Source organism: Microtus pennsylvanicus, chromosome 5, assembly GCF_037038515.1.
Source record: "Microtus pennsylvanicus isolate mMicPen1 chromosome 5, mMicPen1.hap1, whole genome shotgun sequence".
In the NCBI taxonomy this organism is placed as follows: Eukaryota; Metazoa; Chordata; class Mammalia; order Rodentia; family Cricetidae; genus Microtus; species Microtus pennsylvanicus.
In genome coordinates, this window is record NC_134583.1 from 126,349,156 (window position 1) to 126,372,796 (window position 23,641).

General features: G+C 46.0%; 1 protein-coding gene across 1 annotated transcript in view; it reads right to left on the minus strand.

Moving 5' to 3' along the window:
• The window catches only part of Cfap43 (cilia and flagella associated protein 43), a 93,802-nt gene that overhangs the window by 35,790 nt on the left and 34,371 nt on the right, over positions 1–23,641 (minus strand). Inside the window, exons 9-16 of the mRNA XM_075974348.1 lie at positions 19,396–19,512; positions 15,368–15,448; positions 14,044–14,192; positions 10,077–10,180; positions 8,102–8,239; positions 6,651–6,823; positions 4,963–5,112; positions 1,625–1,755 (exon numbers count right to left, since the gene is read on the minus strand). Coding sequence (XP_075830463.1) covers positions 1,625–1,755; positions 4,963–5,112; positions 6,651–6,823; positions 8,102–8,239; positions 10,077–10,180; positions 14,044–14,192; positions 15,368–15,448; positions 19,396–19,512 — 1,043 coding nt within the window. The remainder of the gene's footprint in view (positions 1–1,624; positions 1,756–4,962; positions 5,113–6,650; positions 6,824–8,101; positions 8,240–10,076; positions 10,181–14,043; positions 14,193–15,367; positions 15,449–19,395; positions 19,513–23,641) is intronic.

A 23,641-nucleotide genomic window follows, 5' to 3' on the forward strand; every position in this document is an offset into this window, starting at 1 on the left:
CAGCCCAACCCGACAGGTTATTTCCATGCCACACCCCAAGGCATCTTGAACTTCACACTTCTACCACTGGGAGGGCTTGGGAAAAGGCCTTCCTGGGCTACTTACTCCTCTGGTTAGGTTCTCTTGTTACCTAGGAAAGTGGGCCACCAGTTGAATTGCCTCCATTAAACTGGCCTGCAAGTGTGTCTCTGGGGCATTATCTTGATTGCTGAGGTAACAGGGCCCAGCATACAGTGAGCAGCGCCATCCCTTGGTAGGGCGGTCTGTGCCATATACACAAGCTAGGGGAGGCTAGCCAACAAGCTGTGTTGTTTAAGCTCCCACCTTGGCTTCCCTCATTGATGGACTACAACTACGCAAGCGGAAATAAATCTTGTCTTCCCCAAGTTTCATCTGGTCGTAGCATTTATCAGGGCAACAGAAAAGCAAAGTAGAACAGGAGTTGACACTCTGAGGCCGTTAGAGGGGAGGGCACCCGGACAGGGATTTCTAACAGAAGCTGCAGACTACCAACCTTGAGTGACCCTGTTCTAGACAACTTAGCGCAGTGGTTCTTGGCCTTCTTAATGCTGCAAACCTTTCACAGAGTTCGTGTTGTGGTGACCCCAACCATAAAATGATTTTGTTGTTGCTTCATAGTTGCAATTTTGCTATTGTTATGAATCATAGTGGAAATAATTGACATGCAGGGTACCTGGTATGCGACCCCCCCCAAGGGGTCATGACCCATGGGTTGCAAACCACTGACTTAGAGGTTTCATTGAAGGCGTATGGGTCACAAGGCTCCTAAGTCCTGGACCAAGGTTCCAAACAACTTTGTTTAGTGTGGGAGTTCAGGTAGCCATCTTTTCTAACTAGAGCACCTACTCTTGCTGTGGCTGGAGACACTGTTTATTCACTGGCTGGAAAGGGCAGGCTATGACTTATTTGATGCAAATTTCTATTTTTTACTCAGGGTTTTCCTGTATGAAATGGATATGGTGATGGCCATTTCCAAACAGGTCCTTGAGATAAGCAGCATCCCAAATGTTATGATACAAAATCCCCATGGTATTCACGTTTCCATGATACCAAGGAAAGCCAAGTTTTAAAGGTACGGTTGCCGAAGTAAGTGATGTCCCTCAGTGTCTCCCATGAGACAGCCTTTAAAGTCCAAGCTGTCTTTTGGGTGTCACATTGAAACATAGGTTGAATCAATTCCCGGAGATGGCCACAACTCCCCCTAGAGCATCCTTTCAAATAGAGCCAACCATCCAAAGGCCACACTCTGGACAGCTCCTGGGGAGAGGGGAGCTCTCACACTTAGGGCCATTGAGGCTACTAAGAGCCTTGGGGTCAAGTTCCTACAACAAGAAGTAGCTCCTATCCCTCAGAACTTGATCTCACCCATCCCAGTTCACACCTATCCTTCTAGATCCTTCTTTCAGAGATAATGGTTCTGGCCATGTTTCTTCCTCATCACCCTTCTCCACCCTGGGGCTCCCACAAGGCTCCTACAGCAAGCACGGGGTGTGTGCCCTCTCCTCCCGGATCTCTGCGTGTAACAGTCTATCTCTTGAGATACTGGTCTTCTGAGTTTAAGACACCACAGCACACCGCATTGCTGCCTGTGCGCCATACGTACTTCCACTTGAGGTAGACGAGGGTGCCGTCATCTTTCCCGTTCACCAGGATGTGCTGGCCATCCATGGACATTTTTATGTACTGGATCCCGTGCCCCTGGTGAGAATGACTCCGACACCGGGCAAACGTTTCCTTCATGGTTTTAGGGATAAAATGGAGAAACTATAAACGCAGTTCTCTAGCATTTTTTCCAACATCATATATACTTTTGCTAATGGGTAATTTTGTTGTACTTCTGATGACATTTTAGTCAGTACAGAGGCAGTTCTTGACAGAACATAGCACCTAAAACCCCTAGTTCAAACAACATTGATTTATTTTCCCACTACTTTGTGTAACGTGGAAGGACAGCGATCAGAACCAGTGGCTTAAACCAGGCAATCAGCCACTCCGTCAGCAAACTTGCTGAAGGCTGTGAAGTTAGGGGAGGGACTTTAAGGGAACACAATTAGGATGCCTTCAAGAGTCAGAGGTCCATGGGCAGGCCCGTAGGCGGACTCAGACAAGGGTCTCGCTGCCCTCTCCTGCTCTTTCAGAAGGGATGAGGGCAGCAACAACAAGCCCCCCCCCCCGTCAGAGTGGCGTTGCAGACAAGCACATCATTTCCTCCCTTGAGTCCCCAGCGGGCAGGGAGCAGGTTCCCTAACTTCACCACAGAGCGCTGGACGTTCAGAGCCTCTCAGGAAGTCTCCAGGGAAGCTTAATAGTAGGAAACTGGGCAGGAGCCCTTCTGCAGTGCCTCGCCCATGCTCTGTGTGTGCTGTCTGGGGCTTCTTCCTTTAGAGGGGCAGGCCGACTGGAAAGACCCTTAAAATCATTAACATGCTCAGTGAGTCAAGAAAAAAGAAAGAAATTGGGTCAATTTTCCTAGGAAGCGGTTTCCTCTTCCACGCGTTTTGTTAATGCCTAAAATCCATGTGCATACTACATGCTGAGAAATGATTCCTACTTAATCACAGGTATGTATGGGCATGAGCACAGGAGTATGTGTGTGCGCAGGAGTATGTGTGTGCACATGAGTATGTGTGGGCATGTGCACAGGAGTATGTGTGTGCACAGGAGTATGTGTGTGCACAGGAGTATGTGGGCACAGGAGTATGTGTGTGCACAGGAGTATGTGTGTGCACAGAGTGTGTGGGCAAAGGACTATGTGTGTGCACAGGAGTATGTGTGTGCACAGGAGTATGTGGGCACAGGAGTATGTGTGTGCACAGGAGTATGTGTGTGCACAAGAGTATGTGTGTGCACGGGAGTATGTGTGTGCACGGGAGTATGTGTGTGCACGGGAGTATGTGTCTGCACAGGGGTATGTGTGTGCACAGGAGTATGTGTGTGCACGGGACTATGTGTGTGCACAGGAGTATGTGTGTGCACAGGAGTATGTGTGAGCACAGGAGTATGTGTGTGCACAGGAGTATGTGTGTGCACAGGAGTATTTGTGTGCATAGGAGTATGTGTGTGCACAGGAGTATGTGGGCACAGGAGTATGTGTGGCCGTGTGCACAGGAGTATGTGTGTGCACAGGAGTATGTGTGTGCACAGGGGTATGTGTGTGCACAGGAGTATGTGTGGCCGTGTGCAAGGAGTATGTGTGTGCTCAGGAGTATGTGTGGGCATGTTCACAGGAGTATGTGTGTGCACAGGAGTATGTGTGGCCGTGTGCACAGGAGTATGTGTGGGCACAGGAGTATGTGTGTGCACAGGAGTATGTGTGTGCACAGGAGTATGTGTGTGCACAGGAGTATGTGTGTGCATGAGCACAGGAGTATGTGTGGGCACAGGAGTATGTGTGTGCACAGGAGTATGTGTAGGCATGAGCACAGGAGTATGTGTGTGCACAGGAGTATGTGTGTGCACAGGAGTATGTGTGTGCACAGGAGTATTTGTGTGCACAGGAGTATGTGTGTGCACAGGAGTATTTGTGTGCACAGGAGTATGTGTGTGCACAGGAGTATGTGTGTGCACAGGAGTAAGTGTGTGCACAGGAGTGTGTGCGCACAGGAGTATGTGTGTGCACAGGAGTATGTGTGTGCACAGGAGTATGTGTGTGCAGAGGAGTAAGTGTGTGCACAGGAGTATGTATGTGCACAGGAGTATTGTGGGCATGTGCACAGGAGTATATGTGGACACAGGAGTATGTGTGTGCACAGGAGTATGTGTGTGCACAGGAGTATGTGTGTGCACAGGAGTATGTGTGGGCACAGGAGTATGTGTGTGCACAGTAGTAAGTGTGTGCACAGGAGTAAGTGTGTGCACAGGAGTATGTGTGTGCACAGGAGTATGTGTGTGCACAGGAGTATGTGTGTGCACAGGAGTATGTGTGTGCACAGGAGTATGTGTGTGCAGAGGAGTAAGTGTGTGCACAGGAGTATGTGTGTGCACAGGAGTATTGTGGGCATGTGCACAGGAGTATGTGGACACAGGAGTATGTGTGTGCACAGGAGTATGTGTGTGCACAGGAGTATGTGTGTGCACAGGAGTATGTGTGTGCACGGGAGTATGTGGGCACATGAGTATGTGTGTGCACAGCAGTATGTGTTGGCATAGGAGTATGTGTGGCCGTGTGCACAGGAGTATGTGTTTGCTCAGGAGCATGTGTGGGCATGGTCACAGGAGTATGTGTGGGCACAGGAGTATGTGTGGCCGTGTGCACAGGAGTATGTGTGTGCACAGGAGTATGTGTGTGCACAGGAGTATGTGTGTTCATAGGAGTACGTGTGCGCACAGGAGTATGTGTGCGCACAGGAGTATGTGTGTGCACAGGAGTATGTGTGGGCATGTGCACAGGAGTATGTGTGTGCACAGGAGTATGTGTGCGCACAGGAGTATGTGTGTGCACAGGAGTATGTGTGTGCACAGGAGTATGTGTGTGCACAGGAGTATGTGTGTGCACAGGAGTATGTGTGTGCACAGGAGTATGTGTGTGCACAGGAGTATGTGTGGGCACAGGTGTGTGTGTGGGCATGTGCACAGGCATGTAGTTGCTCATTGGGACCCTGAGACAGAGTTATAGGCCCTTGAGAACCATTCAGTTCAGCTGCGGAATCAAACTCAGGTCCTCTGGAAGAGAAAATAGAACTTTTAAGCAGGGAATCATTTATTTTTGTTTATGTGTACAGGTGTTTTGTCTGCATGTATGTATGTATACCATATGTGTGTCTGGTGCCCACAGAAGTCAGAAGAGGGCACCAGATCCCTTAGAACTGGTTGTGAGCCACTGAGTGGGTGTTAGAAACTGAGCCCCAGTCCTCTGCGAGAGCAACAAATACCTTTAGCCACTGTTCGGGTTTCTAACACCACCCCCCCATCTTCTGATCAGATTGTTTTTTTTTAATTTACCAGACTGAAAATATCTCGGACACAGAGAAATCCACATTTGGCTATTGTCAGGAGCCATAATCCATGTGAAGACATGGAGATCATTCCAGATCCATACTGTTTGGTTTGGACTTTTTGGTGTGGCTTGAGTACGCAAACACCAACGTGATTCTGCCAATCAAAGCAAAGAACAACATATGGAAAAGATCAGGCCAGTGGCAACTTTGGTTTTGTAGCTGTGCAGTACATGAGGGATTGGGCTCAAGTCTGAGAATGCTGTCCTTGGGAAGCGCCTATGTTTGTACCGTGTATTAATTATGTCTCTACAAAAAGAAGCTGATTCTGCCGGCCAAGGAGCATGTTTGTTTGTTTTGATCCTGGGATCAAACCCAGGCTCCTATGCATAATAAGCAAGTACTCTTAACCACAGAGCTACACCACAGCTCAGCCAGCAATGGCTTCTTTATATGTAATTCTGCCACTGAGGATCCAAGCCTACACTGAGGGTCTTTGTTTTCAGCCATTACTTTTATATACTGTTGAAATAAGAGCGGCTGGGCTGCATCCCCGCACCTGGCCTGCACGGCTAGCTTTACCGGAAATAATTAGACAGAGACTGTATTCTTTTAAACACCGCTTGGCCCGTTATATCTAGCCTTTTCTCGGCTAACTCTCGCACCTGGACTAGCCCATTTCTTATAATCTGTGTAGCCCACGAGCTGGCTTACCAGGAATGATCTTAACCTGCGTCTGCCTGGAGTGGGAGAATCATGGCGACTCCTTGACTCAGCTTCTTTCTCCCAGCCTTCTGTTCTGTTTACTCCTCCCACCAAGCAGTTTCTTTATTGCTTAACCAATGAAATCAACAGATTGATATATGACACTCCCACATCAATATACCATCACGCACAAATCAAAATGCAAGTTGTCCATGTCCTCACTCTGCATCCTATGCATCCCTGTCTCCATCTTCAAAAATGACCTTCCTTTTGTCTCAAATGTCCTTCTCAACTCCATCCCATCACCCCTGTTCCACATCCCCTGATCGCCCTCCTTCCTTAGGGTGAACATATTATTTTTCTGTATCCCAATCTGAATCTTCCTTCAAAGTCCAGCATAAATATTGCTTTGTCGACAGTAGTTTTCTCGAATCTTCTGTTACCACAAGCCACCTCTTTTTTTTTCTTAATTTCTGCACCTAATACTGGCTACACTGAGAGAAAAGAACTGAGAGAAGATAAAAAATAGTTTAGAGAAGCATGGGATAGAGTCTCCTCCCAGCGACCTGAAGACGGGCATTAGTGGGATGCTGAGTGCCAAAAGCAGCATGCCAGACACTGGGCTGCGAGGAGGTGATCCAGAATGGAGAAGTTTGGAGAGACGAAGGAACACGACAGAGACATAGATGAACTATTTTGTGTGATTTTAGTTAGGGCCCAGGTGGAAAGCTTCACTGCAAAGTTTGCACCGTATGGCCACTGGCATCTGTGACTTCAAGGCACTACACAAATACTCTGTCACCTATATGTTTGTCTGACAAGATGCTGTCTGTGGCGTAAGGGTCACTCAGCTGTATTCGTGATGGGTTAACCAGTAACTCCCGTGCGGCTAACTGAAGGCGATGCTGGTCGAATCGGTCTGCCGAGGCAGCCAAGAGGGCCTTGTCTAATAAACGTGACCTCAGTCTTGATGGCGGGAGTCTGGCGTACCTTCTCGGGTATCAGATAGCTGCAGATGTATGGCACTTGGCTGCAGAAGCCATAGATCTTGTCGCCTTCAAAGCCGAGCACAGCGGAGGACAGAGGGTGCTCCACCTCGTACAGGAACTTGTGGATGAAGCTGTCCATCAGCCTTCCTCTTTCATCAGAGATGGTGCTAGGAACTAAGACAGGGAGAAGAGGAGAGCGCCTAAGGGCCTGAGATTTCACGCTGGAAATCCGTGGGGACATTTATGAAACGCAAAATGAAAAATTTGAACAGTTGAGTAATAGGAAAAAGGTTACTTGGTGATTCAAGAAAATGTTAAAACAAGTGACCTCAACCAGAGCTACTTGACACTTACAGCCAATAAACGACATGTCATAGCCTTCATTTCAGAAATTATAAATTATAGCCAATAAACGACACATCATAGCCTTTCATTCCAGAAATTATAAATTATAGCCAGTAAATGATATGTCATAGCCTTCATTTCAGAAATTATAAATTATAGTCAGTAAACGATATGTCATAGCCTTCATTTCAGAAATTATAAATTATAGTCCGTAAACGATATGTCATAGCCTTCATTTCAGAAACTAGTTTAAAAACTAACATTAAAATAGACACAATACCAGGATTCTTTTTTTTTTTCTTGTTTTTCTTTTGTAAAGGTGTTACTGGCCTCAAACATGCAACAATCCTCCTGTCTCAGCCTCCTGAGTTCTGATTCTTCCCTCCCTCCCTTCTCCTTCCTTCCCCCACTTCCTTTTTTACTTGAGACAGGATCTCACTATGTGCTCTGGTTGGTCTCAAGTTTGCATACAGATCAGGCTGCGTTGTAATTCACAGAGATCTGCCTTGCCCTGCCTTCAAAGAGCTTGAATTAAAGGCTTGAACCACCATACCCGGCATTAGTTTTTTTTTTCAGATTCTCAATGTTTTCATGAAAGTATTTTGAGTTTTTTTTTCTGATTTTCTATATTTGCAAAAATTCTAGTTAGATAAATTTGTCATCTGAGACAAAAAGAATATCTGTTAATCCAGAGAGCTAGTTTACCTACACTGTAAAGCATCTGAATTTAAATATGAATATTTTAAACTGCAAAACAAGAGCCATTGCAAAATGACAGATCAGCTTGGCTTGGCAGCTCATCTTGTTTCTTTTTACTTACCAAAAAAAAAAAAAAAAAAAAAAAGAAAGGAAGGAAGGAAGGAAGGAAGGAAGGAAGGAAGGAAAAAAAAATCAAATAAACATTCCTGAATCCTGAGGCAAGAAGGAAACTCCCCATCTCACACTGCTTAGACTGCCCCCGCCCCACCCTCGCCCCACCCCCGCCCCCAGTATTCATTTTTTAAGTTATTTAAACGAGGGCAGCCACCTCTTTGGCAGAACATTACTGAACCAAAAGAAACTAGAAAATCACCCCAGCAGCACCTCTGGGCTGCTTGTTTGTGTCACCTGCTGTTAGCCTGGTAGGCAGGGCGAAGTACTCCAGCCTGCTTCTTAGCTCTGGAAGTGGGGACAGCACCAGCACTTCCACCACGTCCGACGCGGGGAGGGACGCTGTGGATATCTGCAGAATGTCTTTGTTCGTCTCTGGAAGAAATGGGGCTCTGGTTGACTTTTTTTTAGAATTATTTATTTTATGTATATATGTTCTTGTCTGCATGTACATCAGCCAGAAAGAGGGCATTAGATCTCATGACAGTTATGAGATGGCTGTGAGCCACCATGTGGGTGCTGGGAATTGAACTCAGGACCTTTGGAAGAGTAGAGAGTAGCCTGTTCTCTTAACCACTGAGCCATCTCTCCAGCCCCCATCTCTGGTTGACTTTAAAGGCTCTGACACCATTCTCATTAAGATATAATTCTACTTTTCCCTAACTCTCAGCATGGTCTTTTGTTAATATTTAATATTTTACACGCACACACCCCAAGTTGTATTTTCCTGTGTCAAAACAGGGACACTGTTCTTCACCCATCTCTAGTAGCATATTTTATTAACTGATTTTTACAGTGACATTTAAGCGAGAGCTACGGGACATTTCTAAAGAACTGCTAGGGTGTTTTTCTGATTAGATGTCTGAATGGCATTTTCCAGCCAGATGGGTTTAGACCTTTTTGTGTCCAACAGTCCGCCATCTTTGCTCCTCTCATCTGCACCGTGTGCCCATGACCTGGCTCTTTCAACAGCTATGCCAGCCAGTTCCAGGGCTCTTACAGTGGGCAGCCTCACACACTGGCACTCTTGGCGTCACTACCTGTGTAGTGGAAATGCACCTGGTTCTGAGTTTGGTGCTCAGGACACCCTGCTCACTGACTGGGCCATGCCTCATTTCCCTCTCACCTGACACTGGACAGTGCGGCCAATTTCCTCCTCTCTGCAAGGCATGCAACAGCGTGTCTTCTGTCTTCCAGAACAAGACTGGGAGCATCTCAGAAGATTCAGCTGAATGACCTTATCCTAGATCTTTTCTCTCTCTCTCCCTCTCTCCCTCTCTCTCTCTCTCTCTCCCTCTCCCTCTCCCTCTCCCTCTCCCTCTCCTCCCTCCCTCCCTCCCTCCCTCCCTCCCTCCCTCCCTCTCTCTCTCTCTCTCTCTCTCTCTCTCTCTCTCTCTCTCTCTCTCTCTCTTTCATTTATTTCCATCATCTCCCTTCATCTCCTGGCATCTCTGGGACGCCAGGGTCAGCCTCGGGTCCCCTCTGTGATTCTGAACTCAAGTCAGCAGACACACCACCAATCACTGTTTTTCATTTCCTTGTATCTTTTTTGAAGCCTTCTCTCCTTCCTGCAGAGGCCCCGCCTTCAGCCGGGGACTTTCCTGGCTCTTGACAGTGTTCACATAATCTTCCAGTCTCTGTAAATTTACCATGTCATCTTGCCATGCACCGACTCCCTCCGCTTCCTCATCCATTCCCTCCCTGACCCATCTGTCTGTCTTTCAGGACCCCTGCTGACCGAGCTAAGCGTAGGGGACTGCTGAGCCTGCCTAACTCACACTCTCCGAATTTTCACCCCTTCTGTCTTCCTTGAGCTGTTTCTGGAAGGATGGTGCTGGCCCCTCACTGCTTGGAAAATCCTGGGTTTTCCTCTCTGCCTTCACATTCTGCTTGCGGTTTCAGTGAGAGGTGAGGAGGATTTCTGTTGGATTCCCAGCTTTTCCTCTCCTTATAATTTCAAAATGTTTAGACAAATTAATTCAGTACTAATTAATTCAGTAGCTGATATAAGACCATCAGTTGCATACCAGACAACTCTAATATTCCAAATTTCTCTAAATACAATATGGGGATTTAACTTCTACTTGAAGTATTCATTTTCAGAAAAATATGATGTATGTAATTGTTTTGCTATAATTCAGAATTTTAGCTTTGAATTGTTTGGCAAAAAGTGACCTAAAATTTAGACAAACAGGTGTGCTGTAGGGCATACCAGTGTATCCGAAAATCTTAAATGATCTCGAGGGTCTGGCATCAATAACAAAGATGTTCCCTTCGACTGTACCGGCCAACAGGAAAACTCCTCGCTGGTCATAGCTAGGAGAGAAGAAATCCAATGTCAAGACCATACTTGCTTCATCAGCTTGGGGTGGGGGGTGAGCTTGCAGGATGCTGGACCACAGAAGCACCAAAGTGGCCACTCTTACAATGCGTGGCTTTTACTTATGTATTCATTTATTCTATGATGCTGGGGTGGGACTGAGGGACTTGTGCATCCAGGGCAGGCCATCTACCAGTAGGCTACATCCCCAGCCCTAGGGTTTGTGGTTTCTGATCTTATAAAAACCTACATTTACATGTTGAGGTAGTCATTCTCCTCTGAGCCAAATGCTACCCCAAATTTAACTTACAAATACACAACCAAGAAGACTCAGGAGGGCTGGAGATGTAGCTCAGTGGTAGAGGGATTGACTAGCACACATGAGGCCTAGGTTCAAACTTCAGCACAGAAACAAAGCCAAACTAACATCCAGTCAACCAAAACATGCTCAGGAAAGACAGGCAGGTGTTACATGGTAAATCGGTAGAATGCATTGGCGGAGGTTTGCCAGTGATGGCTGTGACATTCCAGTACTTACAATTGCCACATGGATGAAGGGAAGGAACATACTGAAACATTTCTACAACTTTCTCTAAATAAAAAAAGTTGGAACAATATGAATCGGAGAAGGAAAAAAAAAAAGGAAAAGTTCTGGGAAAGAGGCAGCCCACACAAGAAGGCATAATTCAGAAGGGGCAGGGGACAAAGAGGGAAGTCACTCCAGCTTCTCTGTGCTGGAGCCCACCGAGACCAGCAGGCACAGTTTAGACTTCATGAATAAACTGATTTCATCTCGGAGATACAAGGTACATTCATCACATGCAAAGTAATATATGCCAAAGCATTCAAATGGATTAAAGGATAGAAATCACCTAATCATCTCAATGACACAGAAAAGGCTTTGGCAAAGTTCAGCGTCCTCACATAATAAAGGCCTAACAAGTCCAAGGAACTCAAGGAACGAATCTGCATATAATAAAGACTACATATGACAAACCCATAGTCCAAATTCTAAAATCTGGGGAACATTGAGAACATTTCTACTAACACCTGGAAAGTGAAAAGGATGCCAATCCCCTGCCCCTCTATATAATGCAATTCAAAAGTCTTAGGACAGTAAGACAAGAGAATGAAATAAAAGGGTACAACTAGGAAATGAGAAAATCAAAATATCCTCTTTGCAAGTCACATGATAGTATACTTAAACGACCCTGTGGACTCTACCAGAAAGCTCTTTGATTAGGTAACACTTTTAGCTAAGTAACAATACAAAATCCACACAAAAATCCAGTGGCTTTTATGTATACCAATAAAAAATGCTGAAAAAGAAATATGGAAAAATATCCCATTCACAATAGATTTAAAAAAAGAAACCCTAAGAATAAACCTAAGCATGGAGGTGACAGACCTCTGCAATGAAAACTTTACACACCCTGAAGAAAGACACTGAGACATTAGAAGGTGGAAGACCGTTCGTGTTCATGGACAGGGATCAGGGTTGTGACAACATCTTCAGGTGTGACACAATCCTTGTCAAAACGTCTGTGACTTTCTTTACAGAACTAGAAAAAAAAATCTTAAAATTCGTATAAAAACATGAAAGATCCATGAATTCAAATAGTCATTTTCAAATACATTTTTGAGAGAGTATTTCATGTCCTTACATATCAGGAAACTGCAACGAAGACTTCTTTGAGATTCTACCTCATCCCAGTTGGTATGGCTACCATCAAGAGAACAAAAGCAAGCAAGGATGCAGGGACCCAGCACCCCTGTTTGTTGGGAGTGGAACTCTAAACTTGTGTAGCTGCAATGGAAGTAAGTATGGAGGAGGCTTCTAAAAAAACTAAGAGCCGAAATAATATACGACCAAGTCTTGTATAGTAGTTTCCCTGGAGAGAGTCACATCTTCCACCTTGAAAGAAAACTTCTGAAAACCCTGGGTGTGGAAAGAGGTATTTGAGCATTTGAAATAACAAGATACTACCTAAGGGAGGGTGAAACTTTCTGGACTACAGCAAAATTTGTTAGGCTCAGGCAGTAAACAACTCAAAACAGCTTCAGGAAGTCCCTGAAACTGACCAGGTTCACTTGGTCCCTCCCTTCCAAAGCCCATGTAAGCATTAAGTCCTGCTGAGAGACTGGATCAAGCTGAGCAGCCCACAGGCTCAGCCCAGTCCCAGCAGTGGAAGGAAACATACCAGCTGAGGTGCTTAGAAGACAAGGAGGCCAGGCAAGCTGCCTGGAAGAGGCTCAAACCATCTGAGCCGCCCACAAAGAATACTCTCCATCCTGTTGAGCTTCCTACAAGCTGTGCCCCAGGTTTCCAGCTTTTGCGAGCTTCCCCATCCTAGGGTGAGCTTTGGTGATGTAGTCTTTGAATCATTTCTGCTTCCTATAAGTAACCCTCATCCATAGTCCTGTAAGAAATGCTGCTGGTTGGGTTTTTGCTTGTTTGTGTGGTCAACTTGACACAAGCCAGGGCCATCTGGGAAGAGAGAACTCAACTGAGGAAATGACAATATCAAACCGGTCTGTGGGGGCATTTTCTCGATTAATGATTTCTGCGTGAGGGCCAAATCCACTGTGGGTGGCGTTATCACTGGGCAGATAATTCAAAGCTGTATAAAATAGCGGACAGAGCAAGCCAGGGAGTAGCATTTCTCCACTATCACTGTTTTACCTCCTGCTTCTATTTTCAGTAAAGAAAAAGTAGAAAAAAAAGAGGAAACAATAATTGTAACAAAACATGAAACCATGACATCTTTAAGAAAATGGGTGGAACTGGAAACTCTTACGTTAAACTAAATAGACCAGACTCAGAAAAACAAATACCACATGCTTCATCTCATAAACAGATTCTAGATTTTAGAGTGTGTGTGTGTGTGTGTGTGTGTGTGTGTGTGTGTGTGACGAAACTAGAAGAGTCCATAAGAGAGAAGAGGGATCCTAAGGAGGGGAGGAAAACGAGGAGATAATGAAACAGGAAAGCAGAAAATGGATCTTGAGGGGCAGCAGAAGGGGGATGGGAAAACGGGAGCAGAACACAGGTGGTGAATGACAAGCAAGTATAAAAAAGTCAGCACAAATCTCCTTGTTCTCCATAATAATGTAAAAAACAGTAGAAATACCTTTGAGAATATTGCTTCAAAGGATTTGGAGTAATTTGAATGTCCATCAGGCTACTACTGTTTGAGAAAATGACGAGGCATGCATGTATAATGGGGCTCCACGCCACCAGACTGAAGAATGAGGCTGGCCTTTGATGTGGAGGCTGAACATTCCTCAGTGGGGCTGAGGAGACAGCTCAGCTGATAAAGTGCTTGTCCCTCAAGCATGAAGACCAGAACCTGCCTGACAGAAAGCTGTAGTGGTCTCTGTATATGATCTCAGGACCAAGCCACCTAGCCTAGCCCAATCAGCGAGTTCCAGGCCCAGTGAGAAAACCTATCCTCCCCACCCCAAACAAGGTGGATGGCATCTGAGGAAATACCTAAGGTTGGCCTCTGGCCAGCATGCTTGCATGCACACCTTCGTGCGCACTCACACAAGAGCACACACTCCAGCCTCTCTCGTTATTTGGCGACCATGTAAGTGAACAGAAAGACTGGTCTTTATGCTTATTTGCGGATAAAAATGTCTTTGTGAAGAGCAACATCGGAACCTGGTAATAGGCTGCTCCTGGGAGCGAGGTGCGTGTGAGGCACTGTCTACTATATGTGCCTTTGTACTTCCAAACGCTGAACCGAGTGAACATTCAAAATAAATGAAACGTGTGGAACTGAGAAAGCAAGGCTGCATTGCTGGAGCCCCCGTCCAGAGCGCCTGGTGAGTGCGTGGCCACGAAGGAGATGCTTACGTCAAGATCTTCACCGGTGACTCGGAGAGGAAGAGCGTGTGAATCACCCGAGGGGCCTCCACGTTGTGGATGTCCAGGAAGTATAGATAGCCATCCACTGTCCCCACGACAGCCGACCAGGAGGAAGGGGAGCATGCTAGAGTTGTTGCCTGTTTAAGATAAACCCCAGAGAATGAGGCCTGCCCCACGTACAAGGCACGTACCAGGCGGGATGTGACTCAGGTCTGCAGCGCCAGCTCTTAGCCTGCACCAGACCCTCTGTTTCATCCTCCGCCCTGCCCCACCCCACCTCAAATGCTTAGAATTTTTGAAAAGCTTGAAAGCTTGCAATGGTACTTATTTCTTTTCAGAAAGTCAGCATTCCTGAATCCAACTAACTGCGTAAGCAACCACGGGAATATCTCGGAGGTATTTTATGCTAAAACTAGAATGATGGAACCTAAAGAGAAAACTAAGCTGTGGGGTCACAGGGAAACACGGGGTCCCTAGTGTCTCGGAAACATGGTGTGCACTTAAAGACTCTAAGTCTCATCTACAGAAGGATGCAGAATTGGACTCAGAAACCCAAGGACATTTGTATTGGGGTTTGAGAAAGAAAAAAAGAGGGCAAGCCATCCGGGAATTTGTCGGCTGCTGTGAGGGCAAAGACAAATAAGATAGAGTTGGGGACAGGCTGGTGACAGTGTCCAGATGACTCTCAGAACAGAGCCGTCTTCTAACCAAGCGAGGTTTTTTGTTTTTTTGGTTTTTTTTTGGTGTGAGTTTGTGGGTGCAGTGTGTGTGCGTGTGTGAGAGTTCACATACATCTGTACATGTGTGCATGTGTAGACCAAAGATGGCCATTAGCTTTCTTCCTCGATTGCTCTCTACCTTATACACCGAGGCAGGGTCTCTGGCTTGAACCCAGAACTTACTGACTCAGCTCGTCCAGCCTGCCAGCTTGCTCCACTGGGGCCGGTTTGCCTCCCACACACAGGGAGCACAAGTGCCCATCACACCTGCACAGCATTTACATAGGTACTGGAGGTCCTGGTTCTTGTGCCCACACAGCACGCATCTTAACTACTATGCCTCCATCCCTCCTTCCCCTGGCATGTGCCTTTAGGGGGCACCTGATGTGGGAAGGTCATATGTCTATCTGTTGCTTTCATTGGTTAATTAATAAAGAAACTGCTTGGCCTGATAGGTCAGAACATAGGTGGGTGGAGTAGACAGAATAGAATGCTGGGAGGAAGAAGGCAGTGAGGAAAGACGCCATGCCTCTCCTCTCTGGTCAGACACGATGGAGCCAGCCGCCAGACACTCATTTATCGGGTACACTTACAGGAGTTCCCAGCAAAACCTTGCTTGCACAAGTGCAATCCTCTATCCACAAAATAGAAACTTCCCCTGAATTTGTGAGCGTCTGCGGGAGAAAGAAAGGTAACAGAACTGTTAGACTCTGTGATGGAAGCACCTGTTAATCGACTAGTATGTTAACATGGGGAGGGGTCAGTTAAAAGCTTTGCTGTTGGTGCAGTTTATTAATAATTCATAAATTCAACTCAATTCTTATTTTCAGAAGAAACGTTAACTGTTACCTTTTTAAAAATCCCCGTTTTCTTCTTTTTCTCCCCCTCTCTCTGGCTCCCTGAAACATATATAACCCAGTCTAGGCTTGAACTCCCAGTCGCCCTGTGAAATATCCCTCTCCACAGTGTGAATATACATCACTGTGATTGGTTTAATAAAGAAGCTGACAGGCCTATAGCTAGATAGGATAATGTTAGGTGGGGGAACGGAACTAAGGGAATTCTGGGGAGAAGAGAGGCAGAGTCTTGGGAGTCAGGAAGAGATCATGAGATGCTGAGCGAGCAGGATGGGAAGTAGATAATGAGGTAAACAAGCCTTGGGGCAGCGCATAGATGAATAGAAATGGGTTAAGTTATAAGAGCTGGCTGAAAATAAGCCTAAACTATTGGCTGAGCATTTATAATTAATAAGTCTCTGTGTAGTTATGTGGGAGTGAGCTGACTGGATGGAAATCTCTGCCTACATCCCTCTGCCTCCCTTCCCACATGCTAGGATTACAGGCACAAACTATCATATGTGGGGTCCTTTTTAAAACAATTATCTTCAGCAGTTGAGGGGCAAAGGGAGGTGGATCTCTGTGAGTTTGAGGCCAGCCTGGTCTACATAGTTCCCCACCAGCCAGGGCTACAAAGTAAAGATATATTCAGTGGGCACTTGCCACCAAGGCTGATGAGATAAACTTGATCCAGGGACCCACATGGTGGATGGAGATGACCAACTCCCACAAACTGTCCTCTGATGCCCTCATGTGAGGGCATGCATGTGCATACACACACACACACACACTCACACATGCATGCACACACACAATATGTAATAAATAATAAAAATGTAAGAAATAAAATAAGTTATTTTTAACAATTTTTATTGACTCTTTATATACCCCAACCCTGCTAATTTCTTAGTCCTTCCATATCCACCCTTATCCTAGCTTACCCCAAAGAAAAATTTTAAAAAGTATTAACTGAAAACATATCAAACCAAACCAACAAAAAACCCACTTCGCTCCTCTATCTTTCCCACCTCTCCAACACGTCTTCGTTCATACAGTGTGGACCCTCTTGTCCATTCAGCTTTACTTGCGAATGTTCACTGCAATAAGTTGTTGGTCTGGCCAAGGCCTCTGTCTTCCAGCACAGCGTCGGTATGGACCCTTGCTAAAACTCCTCTCAAAGATCCTGCTGCTGCTCCTAGTCATGGAGATCCTGTGGCTTTGGTCCTACAGAACCCGTCCCTTCATGCACTCACGCAGGTCATTAGATGGGGTAGATGTTGGGGTGGGCCAACCCCAAGTCCTGGATGTGGATCTGGGTGGTAGCTGATCTGGCCAGCCTGGGCTGCTGGGACCACTACCCTCAGGCGAGGGGCAGAGTCAGCTCTTCAGTGTCCATGGTACGGGGGCCAGCTCTCCCATGCCCATGGTGAGGGGTGGGGCCCTCTCCAGTGTGGGGCCAGTTCTGCCCTGAGAGGCAGGACCATCTCTTGCAGGGCCAGCCAAGGGAGGTGCCCATTCAGCACAGCCCTTAGATTTCAACAGGCATAGTTTTTTTTTTGGTTTCCTGTAGTAATAGGAGCCACAGATAGCAACACAGACCCTGGCTGCCATAGGGCTATGGACACAGACATGGCCCTCAGCTGCAGCCTGGGTCCAGATGTCGCCATGGCCCAGAGGCAAGCAGGCACCCACATCACCTTTGTTTCTTCAGCTCTACTTCTCTCCACAGCAATGAGCCCATCTGCTTCTCTTTCCCAGTTCTTCACCATGCGTTTGTTCATCATAATCATGTCTCCCTGCCCAGCACCTTGTGGTGCCAGGCGGGCCTGGGGAAGTCTTCAGCCCACACAGGGCTGTGAGAACCCAGGCAGGCCAAAACAAATTATCTTTAATATGATTTAAATAACACAACTATGTAAAGAAAAGTAAAATAAGGAACTAGAAAAATATGGCTTAGTGGTTAAGAGCACTGGCTGCTCTTCCTGAGGACCCAGGCTTGATTCCCAACATCCACATGGCAGTTTACGACCCTCTGTAACTCCAATCCCAAGGGATCTGATGTCCCCTTTTGCCTTTGCAGGCACCAGGCACATATGTGTGCACAATCATACGTGCAGGTGAAATACTCACACACATAAAAATAAAAGTAAAATAAAATATTTTCACCATGGTCATACTTCAAATAAAAATCCTCTGGAAACTCAATGGGATCATTGCTTAATGATAATGATTAAGCCTATCAACAGGAAATTATATATTGTTCTTTTAAAATTCTTTGACTTTTAGAGCACTCTTAGGACTATAGATGTTTTGAGCAGCAAGTACAGCGGATCCCCCGCCCAGAGACATACCGAGTTCTCTGTGGTTCACAGCTTTCGTCAGAGTGGAACACGGGCTACAGCAAATATGTCCATACTGATAGTTACTGGGCATTGTCTATAGTTTACATCAGGCCACCTTCCGTCTTTGTGCTGCTCATTCTGAGAGTTTTGACAAGTTTGTAATGGCAGGCATTACAGCACTGTATATACAGAAGACGGTGTCTGTCTTAAAAATAGTCTCCTCCTGTCTATTCCCGGCCTCCCTCCCCACACTCCTGACAACTGCTGATCATTTTTACTGCTTTGCTTTTTCCAGAATATCCTGTTAGAGTCATAGAACATGTACTGTTTCCCACACTGGCTTCTTTCACTTAGCACTATACATTTATGGCCCCTCCAAGTCTTTTGGCGGCTTGACAGCCTTATTTCTTTTATTGCTGAGCAACAACATATTGTGTGACTGCTCCACGGCCTCTCCATTCACTGGGGGAACGGCGCCTCGGTTGTTTTCCGGGTCTGAGCCATGATGAACAACGCTGCTATAAACACTCGCATGCAGCTTATTTTTGGATGGCATTATGTTTTCAGTCCATTTGGATAAATACGAAGAGGTATAACCACCAGGGTATATGGTGTCTGTCTAGTGTTGAAAGAAACTGACAAACCAGCTTCCAAATTGGCCATACCTACGTGCAGTGAATGAGCGCTTCAGCTGCTCTGCAGCTTCCTGTCATTGCCAGCATTTTAGATTTTAGACATTCTAATAGTCTTACTGAAACTTCATGTGCCATGGTTTGCTTTATCCATGGGAGGCCTGTTCTTTTCTGAAACAGAGAGTAGGGGAATGTGGTAGGGAGAAAGAAGGGTTAGATGAGGGGCTTGGGGCTGGGAGGGGAAACTGCCATCTGATTGAGATGTAAAATAAATAAATAAAAGTGAACAATTTTGCTTATAAATGGCAAAAAACAAGCATGAATAGACTCCACACTAAAGAAGACATATGGACAGAAATAAGTATATGAGAAGAAGCCGGGAACATCATCCTTAGGAAATTGTATGTTGGAGCAATGAGCTGTCACTGCCTGTTAGGATGTCTAAAATCTAAAATGACCCGTGGTTTGCTCTTTTTGTGGTGTTTTCTCTGGCTTAGGTGTCAAAGGAAAGCCTTGAAGGATGAGTTAGGAAGGACTTCTTCTGCTTAGAACTTCTAAATGGCATTGTGGAGAAGTGGAGTTGTTCTTTCCCTTATCCATCTGGTTCCAGAACTCCCATTTTTGGAACATTATTATTAATCCAATGTCTTTGGCATAGGGCTTTAGAATATCTCTTTCTTTGAGTGTGGGTTCTGAAAAACTCTGCCTATCAAAGACTTGGTCTAAAGATACTCAGTTCCTGTGGATAGAAATTTAAGCCGTGAAACACAACAACTTTGATCCTCTAGTGCCCCAGGAGACCATTTCTTACCAGGAAATATTTGGATCCAGGTGTGATGAAGTCCATTGCCTGGACTTGCCCATCACAGGCTTCTAGGACTTTATCTAGCGCTGGCTCTGCACCAAATGTGTAGGTATAAACAGTCCCCTGAAAAAGCCACACCAAGAAAAGAAAACATATAATAAATGTATATGTCATTAATTCAATGGCCACTGTGAGCAACAAACACACTGTTTGGGACTAGGTGATGGGAAATCATGACCTAAACAAGGTCCCTGAGGAGCTTAAAATATAGAGATTTTACTTATTAATTTAAATGAGCAAATGACTGAATCAATAATACAACAAGAGTCGAACATGTGGGAGATAAGGTCAGGGATGGGATACGGAATCTGTGTTGTGAAGGGTCATCTAAAACATGGTGTTTTGGGTATTTACTCAGAATGAGAAACCACCATGGGCTATGAGTGACTAAGAGAAATGCTCTGTCTGTATCAGCTGCTGTGCCAAAAACACATTGTTCATCCCACCACACATGGAGAACACATTGCTCATCCAACCACACATGGAGAACACATTGTCCATCCCATCACACACGGAGAACACATTGTCCATCCCATCACACATGGAGAACACATTGTCCATCCCACCACACATGGAGAATACATTGTTCATCCCATCACACACGGAGGATACATTGTCCATCCCACCACACATGGAGAACACATTGTCCATCCCACCACACATGGAGAACACATTGTCCATCCCATCACACACAGAGAACACATTGTCCATCCCATCACACATGGAGAACACATTGTCCATCCCACCACACACGGAGAACACATTGTCCATCCCATCACACACGGAGAACACATTGTTCATCCCATCACACATGGAGAACACATTGTCCATCCCACCACACACGGAGGATACATTGTTCATCCCACCACACATGGAGAACACATTGTTCATCCCATCACACATGGAGAACACATTGTCCATCCCACCACACATGGAGGATACATTGTTCATTCCATTACACATGGAGAACACATTGTTCATCCCATCACACATGGAGAACACATTGTCCATCCCACCACACATGGAGGATACATTGTTCATTCCATTACACATGGAGAACACATTGTCCATCCCATCACACATGGAGAACACATTGTCCATCCCACCACACACGGAGAACACATTGTCCATCCCATCACACATGGAGAACACATTGTCCATCCCATCATGCATGGAGGATACATTGTGCATCCCACCACACATGGAGAACATATTGTCCATCCCATCACACATGGAGAACACATTGTCCATCCCACCACACATGGAGAACACATTGTCCATCCCACCACACATGGAGAACACATTGTCCATCCCATCACACATGGAGAACACATTGTCCATCCCATCATGCATGGAGAACACATTGCTCATCCCATCACACATGGAGAACACATTGTTCATCCCACCACACATGGAGAACACATTGTTCATCCCACCACACATGGAGAACACATTGTTCATCCCATCACACACGGAGAACACATTGTTCATCCCACCACACATGGAGAACACATTGTCCATCCCACCACACACGGAGAACACATTGTTCATCCCACCACACATAGAGAACACATTGTCCATCCCATCACACATGGAGAACACATTGTCCATCCCATCACACATGGAGAACACATTGTTCATCCCACCACACACGGAAAACACATTGTCCATCCCATCACACATGGAGAACACATTGTTCATCCCACCACACATGGAGAACACATTGTTCATCCCACCACACACGGAGAACACATTGTCCATCCCATCACACATGGAGAACACATTGTCCATCCCACCACACATAGAGAACACATTGTCCATCCCACCACACACGGAGAACACATTGTCCATCCCATCACACATGGAGAACACATTGTCCATCCCACCACACATAGAGAACACATTGTCCATCCCACCACACACGGAGAACACATTGTCCATCCCATCACACATGGAGAACACATTGTCCATCCCATCACACATGGAGAACACATTGTCCATCCCATCACACATGGAGAACACATTGTCCATCCCATCACAAATGAAGAACACATTGTTCATCCCACCACACATGGAGAACACATTGTTCATCCCATCACACATGGAGAACACATTGTTCATCCCATCACACACGGAGAACACATTGTCCATCCCATCACACATGGAGAACACATTGTCCATCCCATCACACACAGAGAACACATTGTCCATCCCATCACACACAGAGAACACATTGTCCATCCCATCACACACGGAGGATACATTGTCCATCCCATCACACATGGAGAACACATTGTCCATCCCATCACACATGGAGAACACATTTTTCATCCCACCACACACGGAGAACACATAGTCCATCCCACCACACACGGAGGATACATTGTTCATCCCACCACACATGCAGAACACATTGTCCATCCCATCACACATGGAGAACACATTGTCCATCCCATCACACATGGAGAACACATTGTTCATCCCACCACACACGGAGAACACATTGTTCATCCCACCACACATGGAGAACACATTGTCCATCCCATCACACATGGAGAACACATTGTCCATCCCATCACACATGGAGAACACATTGTTCATCCCACCACACATGGAGAACACATTGTCCATCCCATCACACACGGAGAACACATTGTCCATCCCATCACACATGGAGAACACATTGTCCATCCCATCACACACGGAGAACACATTGTCGATCCCATCACACATGGAGAACGCATTGTCCATCCCACCACACATGGAGAACACATTGTCCATCCCATCACACATGGAGAACCCATTGTCCATCCCATCACACACAGAGAACACATTGTTCATCCCATCACACATGGAGAACACATTGTCCATCCCATCACACATGGAGGATACATTGTCCATCCCATCACACATAGAGAACACATTGTCCATCCCATCACACACGGAGAACACATTGTCCATCCCATCACACATGGAGAACACATTGTCCATCCCATCACACACGGAGAACACATTGTCCATCCCATCACACATGGAGAACGCATTGTCCATCCCACCACACATGGAGAACACATTGTCCATCCCATCACACATGGAGAACACATTGTCCATCCCATCACACATGGAGAACACATTGTTCATCCCATCACACATGGAGAACTCATTGTCCATCCCACCACACACGGAGGATACATTGTCCATCCCATCACACATGGAGAACACATTGTCCATCCCATCACACATGGAGAACACATTGTTCATCCCACCACACATGGAGAACACATTGTCCATCCCACCACACATGGAGAACACATTGTCCATCCCATCACACACGGAGAACACATTGTCCATCCCATCACACATGGAGAACACATTGTCCATCCCATCACACATGGAGAACACATTGTCCATCCCATCACACATGGAGAACACATTGTCCATCCCATCACACACGGAGAACACATTTTCCATCCCATCACACATGGAGAACACATTGTCCATCCCATCACACATGGAGAACACATTGTCCATCCCATCACACATGGAGAACACATTGTCCATCCCATCACACATGGAGAACACATTGTCCATCCCATCACACACAGAGAACACATTGTTCATCCCATCACACACAGAGAACACATTGTTCATCCCATCACACACGGAGAACACATTGTCCATCCCACCACACACGGAGGATACATTGTCCATCCCATCACACATGGAGAACACATTGTCCATCCCATCACACATGGAGAACACATTGTTCATCCCACCACACATGGAGAACACATTGTCCATCCCATCACACATGGAGAACACATTGTCCATCCCATCACACATGGAGAACACATTGTCCATCCCATCACACATGGAGAACACATTGTTCATCCTTTCACACATGGAGAACACATTGTCCATCCCATCACACACGGAGAACACATTGTCCATCCCACCACACATGGAGAACACATTGTCCATCCCATCACACATGGAGAACACATTGTCCATCCCATCACACACGGAGGATACATTGTCCATCCCATCACACATGGAGAACACATTGTCCATCCCATCACACATGGAGAACACATTGTTCATCCCACCACACACGGAGAACACATTGTCCATCCCACCACACACGGAGAACACATTGTCCATCCCATCACACATGGAGAACACATTGTCCATC